This window comes from Haliaeetus leucocephalus, unplaced genomic scaffold (genome assembly GCF_000737465.1).
Source record: "Haliaeetus leucocephalus isolate CR32 unplaced genomic scaffold, Haliaeetus_leucocephalus-4.0 Scaffold136, whole genome shotgun sequence".
In the NCBI taxonomy this organism is placed as follows: Eukaryota; Metazoa; Chordata; class Aves; order Accipitriformes; family Accipitridae; genus Haliaeetus; species Haliaeetus leucocephalus.
The window spans coordinates 1,972,412-1,992,155 of NW_010972572.1; the positions used below are offsets into that span (position 1 = coordinate 1,972,412).

At 46.8% G+C, this 19,744-nt stretch overlaps 1 protein-coding gene across 1 annotated transcript in view; it reads right to left on the minus strand.

Moving 5' to 3' along the window:
* The window catches only part of CALN1 (calneuron 1), a 108,299-nt gene that overhangs the window by 48,167 nt on the left and 40,388 nt on the right, over positions 1 to 19,744 (minus strand). Inside the window, exon 3 of the mRNA XM_010585917.1 lies at positions 8,065 to 8,177. Coding sequence (XP_010584219.1) covers positions 8,065 to 8,177 — 113 coding nt within the window. The remainder of the gene's footprint in view (positions 1 to 8,064; positions 8,178 to 19,744) is intronic.

The following is a 19,744-nucleotide window of genomic DNA, read 5'->3' on the forward strand; positions in this document are numbered from 1 at the left end:
CGTACATGAGAGCTCCATAGTGCGCACAAAGCCAAATTACCACCTGCCAGGACAGCTGTACACTGTCATTCAGCAGGAAGGATGCCTCTTGATATAAACCACCTGCTTTAAATAGATTTTGAACCAAAGCTGTAGTGTGTTTCTAAAGGCTAAATGTGTAAATAAGCTGGTTGAAGCTAAAAAACACAGTCAGATAATGAAGTCTTGCTTTTCTCCTGCTACTGGTGCCAGTCCTGCTTTTCTTCACAACTGCTTTCAAAACTTTGCCATTTCCAGTGTCTCCAGTTTTCAGCTATAAATTTGATCCTGATAACGTGAGAGAACTGATTTTCTTACAGGGAAAAATACGTACTGGTGAAAATGAGGCCCCTTCATAGAAACAGATAAAAATGAGGCCACACAAACATTATTGCTCACTCCTGCCTGCTGGCAAATTCATACGCTGCAAAGGGGTTACAGGGATGTGACAGTCTCACTGTCCAAGGACAGCCTTACCACCATGATCCAGGCCACGAACCTCGCCAATGTTCACATCTACACCAGTGGCTGTGACAGCACTTCTGTGCTGGATACACAGTCTACGAACAAAGAGAAGTCTCTTGTTAATGGATTCATCACCTGCAAGCGTTCAGCTTTCACCGTGTTGCGACAACAACCGTTGAGTGCAACATACTCAGTGGGAATGTCTTTGTCAACAAAAGAAGATTTAATAAGGCAACCAGAACTGTTTTCCTTCCACTGACAGCAGCCTCAGCACCGGCAGAGCTGGCTTCCTGTACATAAATCAAAAAGGCACTTGAAACCCTTGGTGGGACTCGTCAGATGGCATTTAGCTGTACCCAGTGCACACATCTCCATCTGAGCCACTTTTCTACCCTTTCTTTATACCAAATGGAGAAAAATGGGGAATTCTGAAGCATGATGCGTCTCTTCCTGAGGTTGATGCCTAAAGCAGATCCCTTGAATTGCACCCTAGAAGTGGCTACTTCTCTCTGTTAACTCCAAAGGGAATCTCAGCAGTGTCCCAGGTTAGCTGAGATGAACTGCACACTATCCCCACCAGCTATATGGCCAGAGTCACCCTGCTCATCACCGCAACACAGCCATCTGCATCCTTGCAATGGAAAAATCTCTCAACATTTTAAATCTGGATACAAGGAAACCACACATCAAAACTAAAATACAGGAACAGATATTGCGGGACACTTTTAATTTCTGAAATTGGAAACATGGTCAGGACGCTGGAGCTAACAGAGCACTGGGTGAACTTAATGACTCCAGTTGAGCAGAGCCCAGTATCAGCTGTCACAGGAAAGGTGTCTTGCCTTGGCTCCCAGGCCAAATTGCAGTGGTTTCTGTGGGAGAGGCAATGACAAGGTTTTCAACCAGTCCTTCAGTTTGGTAGGGAAGGACTTCTCGCTTAGGAAACCCAAGAAAGGGTAAATCTTTAAGAAGTACGGAACTTCTTTTCTGTGGAAATCACTTTAAGATATTTCAGGTTCAACAAGCAAAAAGCAGGCACCCACATTGTTGCTAATACTGAAAATATTGCTGCGGGGTGGAGGGTTTTGTTTGGTGGAAGAGGATGTGTATGGTTGAGGGGATGTGTGTAGTGCAATGGTACAGCCCCAGTTGCCCACCCTTGACCCCATCCATCATGTTTTGGCACCCAAACTTTCAGCTACAGTGTTTCCTGATTTAAACCCCAAAGTAGTCACCAAGAGGGAGGCCGTGTATATGAGCACTAAGTCTGCACATTCTGTTAAGCCGTCCTTCCTCCCTGAACCTCAGCTTTCTCTCCAAGCAGCAGTTCCTTACCCACTCTAAACTACACATGGCTCAGCCCAGCTGGGAAACCTGCCCTGCCAGGAACCACACTCACCCCAAACATCAGCGAGTACCCTGAACTGCAAAACTAACTCTCTTCTTCCACAGAAGTTCATTTGAGAAGGTTCTTTGAAAAGCTGAAACAGCAGCACCTGAAATCCTGAAATCAAGAGGTATTTGTAACAGAGCAGCTAGCTCAGTACTGGCAAAAAATCGTGGTGCAAGATGTAAATTGGCCCGTCCTGTGGTTTAGCAATATCCTACAGCTGCACAGAGGGGCTGCACCAGCTGAGGAGGAGGGTGAGGAGGGGAGGCCACATACGCCCCATGGCTGGCCGGCCCCACCGCAAGATGCAAGCTGTTATTTCAGCAATGCCATGGTCTGCAGTGGTGGGGGGTGGTTGGATCTGTTGCTGTGTGAAATTGCACACGGAGACACAAACACTTTCTCCACAACTCCTGCAAGGCTAATTTGCCATCATCAAATTAACTCCTCTGCAGGGACAAGAGAAGAAGACTTATATGTAGGGAGAAATTGCATTAGGTTTATCTACTGGACTTCATAAAGAAAAATCCCCCTCTAAGCAAAATCGTCTTTGTGGAGAGCCAAGTGCTGCTAAAGGCAGCACGGCTCCCACATGGCCCCCTTGTCCCCTGCCTTCCCTCCCACACCATTGCTCACCGTGGCTTCTCCGTACCCTGCCCTGCGCCACTGAGGTTCCCACACATTTTCTCCTTCATTTCACTCTATTAAAGCACTAATTGATTGGCCAGATCACGAGAGCCCAGATCTCTCCCCTGGGACGCTGTTGCATTTGCAGTGATAACTGCAAACAAGATTACGGATGGGCAGTTTTGCACAGCAAATCATTAAAGTATCAGCAGCCACGCTGGGAGGACGAAACCGCTGTGTCCCATCCCAGCCACGTCCCTCCACTCTCCTGTGTTCACAGCTGGCTCTGAGCCCCCCTTCACCTCGGTGAGCCCCCTCCTCAGCCAGCGCCAGATGCAATACTGCACAGCTGGATGTGGCCCTTGCTCTATTTTTCCTGCATCCAGGGAACAAAATGCCTTTTGGTGCGTGCTGCTGAGCTTGCTGGCTCAGGAGCACAGGGGTTTCTGCTGTCTCTGACGTGTCGCTGGCTACCCCTCCTTCCTTGCACAGGGGTGCTGCAGGATCTAGCTTTGGCTATACCCACTCATCCACCAAAGATCATGAACCCAATGTACGCCTATGCCTAGCAAAGTTACGTAGGAGCCTGGAGAGATGAAAAGGCTTTCCCAAGCCCAGAAAACATGAGCGGTTGCTGAGCTGCTCCCTTTGCAGGACCTGCCTCCCTGGTCCTCTGGATGTCCCCCCCAAAACTGTGGAGACATCTCTACAGCGGAAAAATGAGATCTCTGAGCAGCATGTCCCCAACCCAAAGCACTGCATTGGTATTCTGGTCTTCCCACCTCTGCAAAGCAGCCTTATTTATCCCAGACCAACCAGCCTCCTCCTGAACACCTGTGAATTATACTGGGCAATATCTGATGCGACGAATGGGCACGATGTCTCAGCAGATGATACAGTGCCATCCCTTCATGCAAGACGAAGCTTCCAGATATCCTTGCACAGGCAATGCATTAGCGCTGACTGAAATTATGTTCCCTGCAGCTTCCATGTGCACACAGTAAAGAGAGAAGGAAAGAAATAGCAGGCAGCGTTTTGCCTCTCAAATGCTCACCATACAAAGTATTGACTTTTCAAAATAATCTCACTGGTGCTGCTGGGTACAGAATTTATTCTGCATCTGATGCAGATGCAGCCCTGTTGTTTAAGCATTCAAACTTGTTCTGACTTCAAAAAGCATTTTAGCCAAGACAGAGAAGTTTATTTTAACTAAAAGCCTATAATCCAAGATTATTATTTCTGTTCCTGTTGCTTACCCCCAGGGACTGGAGATCTACACTACGTCCTGTGTAAACTATTTAACACTTGCGCCTGAAGGTCTTTGCACTTAGAAACAATCTGGGAAAAAAAACCCCTGTAAATTAATATGAAATCCCAGTTTCTCCCCTCTGTTTTCATCCGTCTCTCTGGCTCAGAATGGCAGGGCACACTGGACAGATTTGGAGTCTGTTTGCCTAAAAAAGGAGCTAATATTTACCGGTAGCAATGTTTGTCTTTTCTGTAATGCTCTTGATCCAAATAGCTTTACAGACCTGAATGGCCATACATTGGAAAAGCCTCAAAACTCTCTTGTACAAAACACAGCCCTCAGCGCATAACTGGAACCAGAGTCATATCCCCTGAGCTCTGAAAAAAACAAATTCTCATGCCTGAAAATTGATCAAATAGCATCTCTTTGACCATGGAATGGCTACTGCATCACTGCAAAACCACTGCCAGACACACTAAAGAAAACCAGTTTCAGGACAATAAGTGTGAGCACCAGCAGGAGCAGCTCAGAGAAGGTGGGAAGAGGGAGGTGGGTGATGACTGGTCACTCTTTAAAAAATGCAGAAGGAAGAAGATGGAGAGGGAAGGGGGCAGACACTCTGCAAGAGCCTATGGGAGGTCCAACACCCCTTCGCAGGGCTAGGCTCACCTCTTCCCACTGGCTTCCAAAACAGGGCTCAATAGGTACTGTCAAAACCTCATCTATGCTCTTTTTGTCTTCACATTTTGTTTTGAATAAATGCAGAGTCTGTGGAAGCAGCCAAAGGGGATGTTTGCATCCTTGCTGCAAGCTTGCCATGGTGGGTCTGCCCCAAACCAGGGAGAACAGGGATTCGCTGTGTGCTTCCAGCCTTCAAACAACTCCTGACTGTGATCCTGCATGCTGAGGACTGGCTAAAGGTTACCAGGCAGCTGTGTATCTAAGAAAAAATATTTAAGACGGTTTAAGACTCTCTTAAACATTTAAGACAGTTAAAGATGTCTGTGCACAGGTACATGTTACTTCCATTTGCACACAGTTGGCATGAGGATGAGAAAACCATTTGGAAGCAGAGCAGGAGGCACCCGGGGATGTCTTCCACAAAACGGTGCTTGGTGCATGCTGCGTCTCACTCGGGAAAGACAGACTTTCTGAGATGGAGAAGAGTCCATGTTTCCTCAGCTCTCCTGATATCATTGGTCTATGTTGACACAGCCTGAAATGGTATTTGCAGGGATGACTTTTCCCTGCCCCTAAATACCTCCTGACCTGGCTGAGGGACTGTGAAGAGACATTCTAACTGGAGCAGGACTGATCGTTGCTACCTGAGAAAGCAAGAGGCAGCCACCTTAAACACACACTGATAGGACACAATTTAAAGCCCACGTGGGAAATCAAAGGAGGGAAAATATATCTGAGAGATCCTCCATGTCTCTACTACCTGCCAATGCTCAGGTCTCGGCCAAATCCCGCTTCTCCCAGGCTGACCATTGCTGTTTAGGCAACACACAGGATAGGAGGGATGCACCCTTTCCCTATTATTTCAAGCCTGCCTCTTCCACACATGATCCCTCTCTCTCCTCCCTATTCTTCCACTGCTTCTACCCCATCCCCATCTCCTGCAGCCCCACTGCTGTTGTTGTAAGATCCTTCCCCTCTGCAGCTTCTGCCATCTGGAACCGCCTTCCTGTATCCCACCAACTCACTCCCAGCTTCATCTGCAAATGCATCTCCAGGCCCTCGCCTGTTCCTTTGAATTCCTCTCCTTCTGCTGCTGTTTATTATTTAACTCTGTCATTGCATTATTTAAATATTATTAAGGCGCACTTGGAACAGAGACTGCACAGAAGTGCCACAGTATAGAAAGCTGGACCCTTGGCAAAAATACCTTGAGAGCCAAAATCGTGACAGTTGGAGGGAAACTGTTTAGATGGAGAAGGGGAAGGCACTTTCTGGATGCCAACATGGATTTTGTCTCCCCTTGGGACTGATATAAGAGCCTCTTCAAGATGCCTTTTGCTGCCTGCAGCTTTGGGGTGAGGTCTCATGGTAGCAATGCCCAGCCAGCTGACATCAAGGTAGAGTTGTCCCTTCTTGTCCCACCCTCGCTGCCCTTGTCACCTAGCACCAGTCACAATCACAGGCTTGTGGGCACTATCCACTCCTTGAAGTCACTCCTTGGGGATGACTGCAGGGGTGAAGTGCTCTATCAACAACTCAAATTCACGTCCTTCTCCCTGCCATTCCTTTCCAGCAAACATGAAAATTGCACGTCAAGGGGATACAGGAAACGCAGCCCAGCCCCGATTCTGAAAAGGGCTTTGTTTCAAATCAGATGTAATCCTGCTGGAGATAACGCAGATGCACAAATGCTTTGCTTAAAGATGAGGTGACTTATGGCCCTGCAGACAGCTTGGGTGAAGCCAGGTAGGAATGGGCAAAGGGAACCTGTTCTCTGAATGACACTTCCCTATGTGGCTTTTTCCTTGTTTTTTTCTTTGGGAATAAGCAGCAAAATTATTGTATTTTTCATGAGCTCTCCTGCCCCCAGAGAAATGAAATGTGAGATGAAGCCTTCTCTTCAAGGGCTTTGAAATCCAGGAAAGTGCTATGTAAAGAGATGTATTTTTACCCTTACAAGTAAAAGACCATAAACATTTTTTTCCGAGGCCCTGGAGCACTTGTGCAATTCAGTCAAAGCTTAGCTGCCTGCAGACAACCTCCAGGGCTGTCCCTTCCTGCCGTGGGGCTGGTTACCTGAAGTCTCTGCACTCTTTTCACTTGTCCCACTGCAGCCTGGGGGGGGCACAAGGGCCACGGTCCCTGCTGCATGAAAGAGCAAGGCGAAAGCCGAGTCCAGGAATCCTGCTGCTCTAAAAGCAGAGCACACATCCTCCCTTCCTCGCTTCCTCTGAGCAAAGCCACTGCAGGCACTTACATGGGCTGAAGGGTCGCTAAGTGGCAGTGGGTTAACCTGTGAGCTGAATTTTAGGGAGGGCTCCAGACTTCTCTGCTTCCCCATCAAAGAGCTCAGCTTGATTTTGCCAACCAGTGTTTTTGCTTCCTGAACGGCTCCAGTGAGGCCAGTCTCACGGGGGGGGGGTCTGGAAGGCACCAATAGCCATTGGGATGGGATGGTGCTTTCTCCTCTCCCTGTTGCTCATGTGCTGGGACGAGGCTTGCAAGATGCAATGAAGACAATAAAACATTTGTGACTCTCACAGTCCTGCCCTTTGTGGTGCGCATTTAGCTCTCGCGTCCCCGCCAGATACATTACAAACCACTGCAGCTTCACTAGTGCCAAACACTTGCTTTGACAACCAAATACTAGAATCCAGACCAGGATTGCCAGGGTTATTTCTATTACATGGCAGGAGGCCAGGAACAATTTTTAAAAGACTTTTACAAAGCTCCACCCAATTCAGTCTGGACAGTGCTGGATGGTATTAAAAGATGACAGAAATGCTTATATCCAGGTTTGACTCTTTCGATTCACATAAACTTGGTAACAGCTAAAGTTTATTAGCAAGCAAAGGCTGTTGGATGATCAATGAAATGAGCAGTAATCTTGCAGAAAGCCACGCATTTAATCCATTGGCAAGAAATGTGCAGCACAGTGTTTTGGGAGATTTTTAATCCCTGCCGTAACAGCCTGGACTGTCCTTGCTTTTCCAGGAAGGTCTAACGCTGTTTAAAATCACACCACACGACAGAAGTCAGGCAGCTCCCACTGCCAGACCTGCCTCCCCTCCAGTGCCTGAAACCAGCAGGACCAAACCACCCCAAGGCAGCACCTTGGGTAAAACTTGCACTGGCACAACATAGTTAGCCTCAGCCTCGGACCTGAATTAACCACGAAGGCACTGATCAGACATGACCTGCATGGCACACCTCGCTCTGCTTGGAGCATCCCTCTGCCACAGCCAAGGGACGTTGAACAGTGGCGCATTTCTTAGAGCAGCTGGACAGGTTCAAGGTTCCTAACTCAAGACTCATGGAGAAAAATGTTTTTCTCTTCCAAAAAAATGAATTCCAAAATGCTCCCAAACGTGTTGCACAAATAACTGGTCGCTTTGTTAGGTTCACCTGCAGTTCATCCACAGTCAGTAGTTTCCCCTCCTCCCATGCAGGGCTTAGCTGAGAGCAGGACCCTCCAGCAACACGGGATGGCCTTACACAGCACACGGCAAGATGGACCCCAGTAGTGTTTACACAAGCATTCATGCTTAGCAAAACATCTTGTGCTCCTCAACAAATCAGTTGTGGAAGCTATTGATAGTTGGCTAAAATCGCATTTAAAAAAATGACCACTTACCTGCCAGAATATGCTGTCTATTGTATTTCCCAGAAAGCCATCTCTGCCTTCTGATGATACCAGTTTAGGTCCCAGAATAGTCATAAATTCATCAAAATCAACCTGGCCATCCCCTGGAATGAAAGAAAAAGATTAATATTTTCACTGAAGTACCACTTAGTGCCAATGTCCAACATGCTGCTCTGGATCTGCTGCATATCATGGACCCATACCTGCACTATGGCACCTCCTACATTAACTTCGTGGTGCCTACAGACCCAAATTTGTTGATGTCCCAGTGAATGGCCCATGTTGTGGCATACCCACACCTGAAGACAGAACCAGGTGCTGCACAAATAGAGATGAACAGGTCATTCTGCAGCCCTGGAGAGTTTGTAGGCAAGTCACTTCTCAAAAAAACCCCAATTTTGGCAGGAGGACAGCAGCCATTAGCATGGCCAGGGCTCTTCCTCTCTGCAGAGCTGCCAAACAGCCAGGTCTCTGCAAAGCTTTTACAGGGCCAACCCCATCCTCCAAAGAAAGGGAATACACGCAGAGGGAAGAGCCAGACTATTGCGAATCCACAAGGCATTTCATTTCGCATCCGTCTCTTAAAAGCCCTGTGTGCTCAGCATGCAGAGCAGGCGGTGTAGACACAGCTTCAGTGCCATTAGCAGGAAGAGGAGACTGCCCCTGCCGTTAATGAACTGAGCCTATGCAGTCCCAAGCCCCTGCAGTATATTGTATGTTTTGTAAATGAGGGACGTGGCTGTTTGAACTGGATAAGCATTGTATCGCATGTTACTTTTCCCTTAGAGAACTTCTGCGATGCTTAATGAAAATGGCAAAAAAGGGAAATTCATGCCTGTTGAAGGATCTTAAAAATACCTGCTTCTCTGAACAGGGTAGTTCAAAGTCTATATGCCTCTCCTTCGTCTGTAAGTCCATAGACATATCCTCCTACATATTATTAGGCCAATTGATACGGGTGGATATATTAGCCCTCCTTCAAATCTGGGAACACACTCAGCAACTGTAAGACTTTTTGGTTGTTTTTTATTCAAATTCAGCTGGAACTGACTGCATCCACCTCTCCATATAGTTGCTGTTGCTAAATTATTAGTTGTAAGAAGTGTCTAAAACCATCAGACTAAAGCAGATCAATCCAAGGGCTACTGTTAAAATGTCACTATTGACTGCAGTACCTGCAGCAGCCCTGCGTGACAGCTTTACCACGTGCACTGCATGCTGCTGCTATCTGTCCTTTTTATTATATTTCACATGCTTGATCTGAGCATATGCACCACCGACTGAAATCTCTCTACGTCCTTATCTTCGCAGAAACACAATGTGAAAATAAGCAGAGTCAAAACGCTCATTTGCCAGCATAGTGATCTCTATTCACTAGGCTCTGCCCATAATTTCTTGAAGACAAGAATCAATATCCTAGGGGTAAGTGATGGGGGCTCTGAAAGGAAACCCAGCAGGGATTCATAATAGCTTTGATCCCATAACATGCAAGAAGACTCTATCCAACTGCTAAAGTTGCTCGCACCTTCAGGGCTCAGCACATGCTGAAGGGCTTTGCAGGGCTGGAGCGGGCTGAGCACTTGCAGGATGGAGCTCATTTCTGGGACAGCTTATTAAGCAGAAAAGGAAAGGGGAGGGCACCCCATCACTTGGAAAGCCATTCTTTAAAACATTTATGGTCTACGAGAAAATGTGTTCCTTCTGCTTCCCCATGGGAGGCATCAGTTTATGACATCAAGTCGGATTCTATCAGTCACAGCATGTTGGATCACGCTGGGGAAGGTAATGCAAGGTGACAGTGGATTTGGGCCGATTTACATTGCAGTACATCACTTCAAGGGAAAGGCAGTAACAAAACCATACACTACGATGCAAATTCGGTTAAACAAATTAGCCAGATGAGCAAGAAAATAATTTGCATTTTAAAGAGATTCTAGTACCTGCCCGTGCATATATTTGGTCTATCCATATGTGACCCCGAAATATTGAGTTATTCAATTTGTGTTTTCTACAATGTCATTTCATCCACAGAGGAGAGGCAGGACTTAGTCCTACACATGACTCATGAGAAAGCAGGTGCCAGGACTCCTGGGCTCTGTGTCTGACTCAGAACAAGACTTTGGGCAAACCCTTGCTCATGACTTCCCTGTGCCTTTGCCAGGGATCACAACTAACTTCACAGGGTTTAATTATCAGCTTAATTATAGCATTTTCCACAACCTCAGAAGAAAGATGCCATTACAAAATGCATTATCCCCTTACTGACTGCTTTTTCAATTAAAACTACTAACTAGCAAGGAAACAAGACCCCAAAACATTTTGCCTGGTAGAAATATCCCTTTAACATTTGTTTTAAGCTGCAGAAAACAAACTTTCCTGCCATCAGGATCTCAGAAGACTGCAGCATCATAATATCAAGAAAGAGAACTCACAATTTTGGCTGAAAATTTCTTTTACAGTATTCGACAGCCAGGAGAGCAATATTATAAAAAAACAACACATAGGCTCCAAGATGCACCCAGGGCAACTCTGCATGACCGTAAGGTGGAAATGCATGAGGTTGCTCTCCAAAACCATGGCATGACCAGGTAATGCCCAATACCCACATCGCCTGTAGGATATACAAGTGCTCAGGCCACCCATCAGATCCCGGGAGCACTTGGCTTGAAATTTGTGCTGGGTGCAGTCAAAAGATGCCTTCCTCCTCCTCCTCCGAGCCATAGTCACATACACGGCAGGCTACAAGCTGATGTGTGATGCACACATCAAGCATCTGTTTGAGAATCTGCATTGGAGGCAAATCAAATACCACACACATCCCCACATTTGGCTTTGCTGTGCCTACATATGTGTTCCTCACTCAAAAGTAGTTGATATTCAGAGTGAGTGATGTGTGGCTTATTCAGAAACAAACTTTTAGTTGGGTTTAAGGGATGGGAAGAAGGGGAGGAAAACGCCAGGCTGGGGCATGTGTGCCGTCTATGCTGCTTTCACCTTCCCTTGCTCCTTTCCACAAGCCATCCAGCAAGCCCCGACCAACACTAACATCAGTGGCGATCACACAGCCCCAATCTCTTGCCGTCCCCCTGGGCCAATTTATAATGTGTGCAGTGTTCACATCCTCCCCCCGCCTTCAGCCTCCAAGCTCACATTAACTAAGTCAGCAAGAACTCATCACACTGAAGGAAAACAACCTCATAAGGATGGATGGGGCACAAGCAGGTGAAAAGCCAGGATAGAGCGGGCTGGGCTCCCTGTCCAGTGAAGGTCACAACTATTCTCCTCTCCCTGCTCTCACCAGTTACAAATGCAGACTAAGTTTATAAACCTGAGCCATGCTGAAGTCCCTGATTGAGGAAGGGTCTCACACATTGCAATATCTTATTTACAAACTGGGAAGGCACAGGAACCTCGAGGCACAGCGATGCAGTTCAGCTGGGGCAGGGGAAGACCGTCAGGTGGCAAGGTGGGTGAGGACGAGAGGGGTTCCGGGCAGGATGCAATCCAGGTGCTGCCCCATCCCTGAGTTCCTACCCATCAGCCAAGTGACGGTCACTGCTCGTTTGGGTGGCCTTAGCAAAACACCAGAACTGAGCTTAACCCCTCATTTTAAACCACCTAAACCCATTTATTTATTTATTTACTTAGTTATGCCCTAATATTTTTCTAGCCCATACCGCTTCCTCTTAATCCTAGCATTAATGCCAAAGAGTCAGAAGGGGGTTAGCAATCATGCGGCTGAACTTCGCATGACTAAAACTATGACTCAGAACATCGCTGGCCACATCATCAGAGACAAATCAGATCTGCTCATCATTACAAGTCCGTTAGCACCAGCTGAGTGCTAAGTGCTTCCAGATACCCACAAATGTTTGTTCCCTGCAAGACACTGTCTTGGTCCTGCCTTTCTCTTGGTACATTTGTCCTGATCCCACAGGTTCTACCATCAGCAGCGGTTTACCCCGGTTGGATGTGCCGGGCAGGGAGAGTGCAGCAGACCACCCCCAAACCATGCAGGACCTGGAAGAGGAGAGAGGGATCGAACTGAGCTGGGATGGCAAATCCCCACATCCCAGGTAGCAGCAGCCTGCACGTGGGCTCTTGCAAAGTATCCTGCCAGAGCTCTTCTGTTTTGAAGAAATAATTAAATGCTCAGAGGAGCAGCAGTGTGAACCCATCTCACCCTCGATCCCATGGGAGAGCCCCGACTCTCAGCCTTCAGTCGACCGCTGCCTGTCCAGAAGTCTCCTGTTGGCGTGGCTCCCTTGGAGGATGTAATTAAATATTCATTGGGCTGGAGAAAGACAGAGCGGGGAGAGGGAAAGAAAAAGAGCGGGGGGAAACAATGCATGGATTGCATCACCTATACCCAAGGGCAGAACAGAGACTTACACCTGGTTTTCAGAGCCTTGTGCCTTAAACTGGGAGCCTGGATAATGTGGCCTGCCAGCTTCCTAAATAAGTCTTTTCCCAGGCCAGTCTCATGATAATCCGGTTCTCCCTCCTCCTTAAAACTTTCTCGCCATGGCATTAAAATGAAGCACACATTTAAACTGAGATGAGGATCTGCTGTGTGTAGACTGATAAGTATTCACACTTTTTTTTCCTCGAGTTTGACCTCCAGAGTGCAGCTAGGTGATATATTTAAAGTTAATGAGCTAGTCTTTTGCAGCTTGGGTCCCAGGCGCACACAACACTCCTGTTTATTTTTATTCTCTTAATAGCTAGCTGCAGTGACTCTCTGTCCCGGTCTGTGTCATTGTTTGCACGCATAAAGTAACCTGTGCAGTAATAATACAGTCTGGTGAAGGCTGGTGCTGCTGTGCCTTGAAATGATGTGGAAGATGTGCCCAGTAAAGCTCCAGCCACAGGATACTTCCCAGATGAGTATTTTGGTTTCAGAGATTTTAAGGTCAGAGGAGAACAGCCTGATCACCAGCCTGACCCTTTCCCCCAGCATGACCCACAGACTTTCTGCCTAATTATAGCCTCCATCCATAACTTCAACGAGAACGAGGGAAAGTCTTTCACAAAACTTTTGACTTTGACTTTGAAAACAGTTTTAATTATAGACATCCATGAAATTGGCTGAAATGAAGAGAGAAAGCTCCACTACAATGCTGACACAGCTGTTTTGCAGTGGGAAAATGGAAGCACAGAGCATCACCTTCCCAAACGTTAGCAGAAGGGAGGCTGCCGGCAGAGCTGGGTGCTAGACCTCCGCTGCCTGCCTACGCGGTGATCCGCAGGCACGGGACATGCAACCAGTCCCCAGGATGGAGAAAGACGACAACAAGCATCTCCTATTTCCAAAGAGTCCCATTTGCATTCCCTTGGTAGTGTCTGCCCCAGAGCCATCTGCAGAGGGTCTCTGATACTCCCTAATGAGGCATACACATAAAAAATACAATTTCTCATTTCTCTTGCTCCTTGGGAGCAGTGGGGGCATATCCATCAGCCACTTTTTTACTGTTCACCAGTTCTGCCACACTTCCCACAGCTTTAGTGGCTTTTTGGAGGAAAAACTTCACTGCAGCTGAGGGAAAGGGTGAAACATCTCCACTGGATCCCTCTCTGTCTCTTAAGGGCACCTCCATGTCCTGTGGTTTCAGGAGTGGCTGTGTGGAGCTGGCTGCCCTGGTTCCATGACAACTATACGTAAAAGATTAGCAAATTGTACAGACACATGTTCCTGGAGGAGGAAATTTCCATGGGGTCTGAAAAGCTCGAACAGAGCCCAGAAAGTTGGAGCCGGGGGCGCATCCATCCGACACCGAGAAAAGGACCTTGAGAGTTACTCATTTTGACAGCCGGTTGGCTCATCTTGCAAGGAAGAGGAAACGGCTGCAGAGGACTTGTTTGCTTCCCCATTAAAAAAAAGATCTATTAACTCCCCATGTTTGCCCGAGGGGAGTCTGTCCAGGAGCTGACCCGCAAGACAGTGATTGAAGAGGACTGGGGGCTCTGCCTTTGCGGTACCAGGAGTGATGTGTCCCGCGTTCTACCACAAGCACTAAAACAAGCAGGATGCTGTTAGCACTTGGCTGGAAGAAAAGTCCAACAAAAACAGTGAGTTTACTGCAGTAAAAAAAAAAAAAAAAAATCCATCAGACACCTGCCAAGCAGCGTGCCAGCTTCACGCCAGCCCTGGGAAGCCACAGGACACCCCAATTACCGTCCCGGTGACCAGCCGTCCTGCAGGGAAAGGCACTGCAGAGCCTGCTGAGCTTGGCTTACCTCCAGCACGGCCGCTGCAAACCCCCCCGTCCCCCGAGACCCCCTCCCCTGTGCAAAGGCACCTGGCACGTAAAACCAAGACGGCTCATTTTGCAGATCTTTGCGGAATCCTTGTAACTCACAAGTTGTAACCAATTGATCCCTTTGTTAAATGGATCTAGAGGAGCAAAATCACATCCCAGCTACCCAGGATTTTAATTATTTTTGCTTCCCAGGCCCCGGGAATATCAGGAGAGCTCTGCATGCATCGTGGCAGCTATCAGATGGTTCGGCACAAGTTTGAGATGACCAGCAAGTCACAGGCTTATTAAAATAGAGGAATATGCATGTTCCCTGTGGCATACGCCTTCTGTGAAACCAAAATCATAATACCAGGAATACTGCATTTTAAGGAATAAATAAAATTAAACAAGGATGCAAACAAATTACAAGGCATGCTTGCATGGGACAGATCACAGATTGCACATTGTGTTTTGCAGAGGACTCTGCCCCATTGAAGCAGAGGGCGGACAGGTTTCAGGGGGGGAATTGCAATTCAGTGTTTCCTCTTGTCCTGTCTATTCAACACGGCTGCACTCAGCCATCCAGGCACTGCATCGAAGACAGAATTTGGTATTACTTATGAACCTCTTCCCGGTACTGAGCTGCAAATCTGACTAGCTTCACCAGCAGCAATAATTACTCTTCATTCTTTGCAGCGAGAACACATAATATGATAATCTCCATTTTACAAATCAGAGCAGACATGAAGAAAGTGGCCTCTATAAATAAAGACAAGTCTCATCATATCTATCTCACTGACCAAGTTTCTCAGCTCAGCAACACACTTTAAAAGACAACCACGCTGAAATGTTGCTAGATCATTTCTCACATATAAAAATCAGAGGCCTTTGAGCACAGAGGACAAACCTAAAGTCTGCAACAACCTGTCCATACTTTTCCTATTAACTCTGCATTTTAAACACAGAAACTGTTTCTGGTCTATCTCCAGCAGCCTAGGCTATTTTACACAGTTTCATGTTGAAATGTTGAAACACAAGGAATTATCCATGGCAGTAAAGGCGGGGGGCGGGGGGGGGAACGACACGGACACGGACACACGCGGCACCCAACCCAAACAAAGAAAAGAAGAAGGGAGGGAGAGACAAAAGAAGGATAAAATCTTTTCAGCTCACGAATGTCACCAGTGTCCCACAAAGGGCAGCGCAAGCTGATCTGGACAGAAGCAAACATTTGGCCATGGTTTAAGAGCAAGGAACTCACCTTCCGCAGGCCACAGGCAAAAGCTCAACACTTAATTTTTAGAAGAGAGATTTATTCTCTCTCCAGATGTCCCAGTCCACGTCCTTTGGTCATTCCCATCCCTGTGACACAGCATACATGTTCCAGCCAGTGGAGCACCCAAATTTGTGGTCCCTTCCCTCGTGCAGGGAAGCAAGTGCAAGCAAACCAAAGCAACATCTATGTACAAACCCTGATCCTACAGCAGTACGACAGCTTGGACAACTGACTTTTAGGGAGGCAGTGTACTGACACCATCCCTTGATGCCATGCAGTTATGTCACTGTCATTTATTCCCTTTCCAAAGGGGATCACAGCAAGTGTGTGTATGCCTCACTGTATGGAGCAGCACCTGAGCACCACAACTTCTGCATGCAAGGCATAAGAAGACAATAAATCTGCAGAAGCCCATTGCAACCGTGGGGCTGCCCGAAGCTGGATGAACCTCAGAAGTGCCACCTGGAAGAGCTGCAGATCTTCAAAATTTTTTTTGCCAGGGTCACAGTGAATAGCTTACTGTTTTTTTTCCCCCTCTTCAATTCCCTGCTCCACAAAGAGCCACTGCAAAGCAGCTTGGGAATATGCAGAATTTTAAATTGAGATTTCTTTCCCCTGTTTTTTATTGCTTATAAGGATGTCATAGCTACTACTGCTGACGCATTACATAATGTGATAAAAGGTAACAGGTAGCTTGCTTGTACACTGATGAAATCAGCTCATCTTTTGCTTGATCAAAGTATTTCCTATCTGCACTATAATAAACAATTTGACACACTTGGGGTTTTTTCCCCCTCTCATGTTAGCCTGAAGTTATCTTTCCAGGGTACTGAAAACCAGCTGCTCCTCTAATTAGTACACTGAGTGCTTATTTTATTCCTCAGATAAAAGTGTCTTATGTTGCAATGAAACAGTTTGACACTTAAGTCACACATTCATCTATTTTATTGCAAAAGTCTGCTTAAAGAGTAGGCATCCCAGATAAGGCAACACATTTAATGTGCCATTTCTCTGCGTTTTTATTAGCATTACTGCCAATTGGAAGAATTTACAAATAATTTCTTTTCCAGCACATAAGTATATAAAATATTTTACTTTCCACACACTGGCAGAACATTTCAGGTCATTCTCCAGATTGCAGACAGAAATGTATGCACCTCTCATAGTCTGCAATGTTTACGTTCATGCAATACCTCATTATGTCTAAGGATAAAGCAAGTCAAGGGTATAAACTAAGGTAACATTTGACCTCTATTTCCAGACCAAAAGCAAACAATATGTCCCTATAAGGCACAGCACACTGGATAGATGCCCAGCTATATTGAACAACCTTCTGCTGGCATACAGTCACGCACCACTTCTATCAAGATGTAAGCAAAGCTTTGGCCTAATGTGAATCTTGTGCTCTGGCTGTGACGGAACCACCATTCCTCACCTCCCATCCCCAAAAGAGGCATTTTTGCACAGAAAATCCCTTTTCCCTCTGTTCTATTTTGGTACTTTCATCTCCCCCATCACAGAAATGCCATAGCATCTTCCAGTAGTTCATAAAAGGGTGTTTCTGATGTTTTATATGATTTCTCTTGAGACCTTGAAATATTCCAGGTAGATTCTCATTTTTCTCCCTAATTCAGTTTTTTATGCCAACTATAATATTTCCCTCTGTAGCGGCTGCATACCTCTTCACCTGGGTAAAGCACACCTTGCAGAACAGCAAAGCAACTTGGAAGAAAACGTGGAGAAGGCATCTGTAGGAAATGCACTGGATACTCCAGCCTCTGATGCTTGCCTTCTTTCAGCGAAGACTGGCAAGACTTAGATATTCACTAGAAATAAGCGCATTCAGGAAAGCCGTGCTAAGGGGTCGGATGTAGCTGGGAGCATGGTCCTTTGCAGAGCTGTGGCGCATCCTCAGGACAAGACATGGCCAAGGCTAAGGGCTTCTCACCTGCCACCACAAGTTCCCACTACTCACCCCCTGCCCCAGCACGTGAACAAAACATCTCCCGCCCCCGCGGCCCAAACTTGCCTCAGCTGTTGGGGTAAAAAAAGCCAAGTCAATGGGCAACCATGCAGTCAGCCTCTTGGAAATATGACAGCCATTTCTGGGGTGGGAAGGTGGTTTTTGATGCTTCTCAACATAGGATTTGCTGTGAGTTTGCATTTGCCTGTATGCAGGAAAAAATATCTTGCTCCGTTTGCCAGCCCCAAGCCATCCTGCGGTCCCATTTTACTGTTTCTTGGCTAAACTACTCTCTCTCTTCCCCAGCCCTGCAGCAGCATTGCTGTGCCATGGCACCAAAGCCCAGCAGACAAGTAACCCAAGCCTCTCTGTGTGCCATGGGCTTCATGGCATGGGACAATCTGCATCCTTACGATCCCGACAGGCAGGAGTCCCCTCCTGCTGCTCTGAGCCCTGGAGGACATTTGGAAGCTCTTGAGCATCCTCAACATCACCCCATGACATTCTCTGCAGGCAAACCCACTCATTGCACTCATTTCCACTCTGTCAATGCCAGGGCTGCTGGCATGTCACCCGTGAAGGAAGACTGATGGTAGCACTCAAGAGCCATGGAGGCATTAAAAGCGATACGACACTTGTGAAGAGTTCTTGGGCAAAATCCAATCTGTGCAATTGCCATTTTCACTTAAGTTCAAGCAGCATTTTCTAACTAACTACATTTTTCCTTCAAATGCAATGAATTATGAAATGCACCTTCATTTTTGCTCTGATTTGGAGGCTCAATGTGTGTTACTGAACAGCTGCACACTACAGCCCCAGAAGCAACTGTCCTTGGGCGTCTCTGGAGTTGATCCCTGCGTTATTCACTGAGCTCGGTGAGATCCTTTGTGGCAGAAGGTGACATACAGGTGTGAAATGCTCTTGTCATATCAGTTTATGCTTAGCCACAAAACCACTCCAGCATACTTTGAATACACTCCTCTTAAAACATGTTTTGTCCAACCTAGCAGTCCTGCTCCCACAGTGCGAATGTCTTCTCAGCCTGACCTAGAAAGGGCTGAGCCTCCCTCCATATCCCTACGGAAAACAGGGTTTGCAATGAAGAACAAATTCAGACCAGCTCCAGTTGCTCATTATTTGAAGCCCATCAGTTAAATAAGCCATGGCAGATACAGCCACTCTGCCATCCTGCAATGCGAATGCACTCCCAAGGTAATTTCTGATGAAAACCGTATGTTTGCACTAGGTCTGTTCAGGCTGGTTCAGATTAAATATAAAACCACTGCCAATTGTATTACCTCATTATTAGCAGACACTGGCAGCAGCCTTGTGTGGAGAAATGGACGTCTGGCTACACTACCTGCTGTCACATCGTAATTCATGTCAGGTGCCGGGAGATGCGCAGGAGGATTACTGCTTCCCCCCTGGCTTTCCTGACCACAGGGGACTCGTTCTTGAATGTGACCATTTATCCAGCTGAGCTTCCCACCCACCTGATGCTAGGCCAAAGCCTTGGAAAAATTCAGCAACCCTCAACAGGAGTATATGGGAAGGAGGGTAAGGCTGTCCCTGGGAGTGCAGGGCATGACTGACATCCACGGGAGCTCACTGGGTTCAAGCCCTGCTACCGAATGATGCTCATGCACAGTGGGAGAGGAAGGAGGAAGCTATTACTGGTCCTCACTACATATTTCAAGTTAAATCCCAGAAAAGAATTAAGACAATCCTATGGAGAAAAAGTACCCATAAGCCATTCAATATTAATTCAAGCCATATAGCATTAATTCAATTTGCAGGCAAGGTAAATCTTTCACATAATATTCCCCTATTTGCTCAATGCCTAAGGAATTTCCCATTACCCTGTCTTTTTTTAAGGTATGGCCCATTTGACCTTCACATAGCACAGACTTTTGTCCAGCCCCCAAACCCTCTGCTCAAAATACTGCACCAACAGGCAACTGAGACATAAGAACAATAAAAACACCCAGCACAACCAGACTGTATCTCTTGAGCTGTGGGAACTGTTGAGCTGGAAGAGATGGAGGATCACCTCCCATCTCTGCAGAAAACACATCGAGCTTTCTGAAGTCTCAAACAGGAATTTAGCACCTTCCATCTGCAGCCCATTACTCTACATTTTAACTCCACCTCTCTGATTACAGGTCCCTGCACACTAGGAGTGTATGCGAAGGA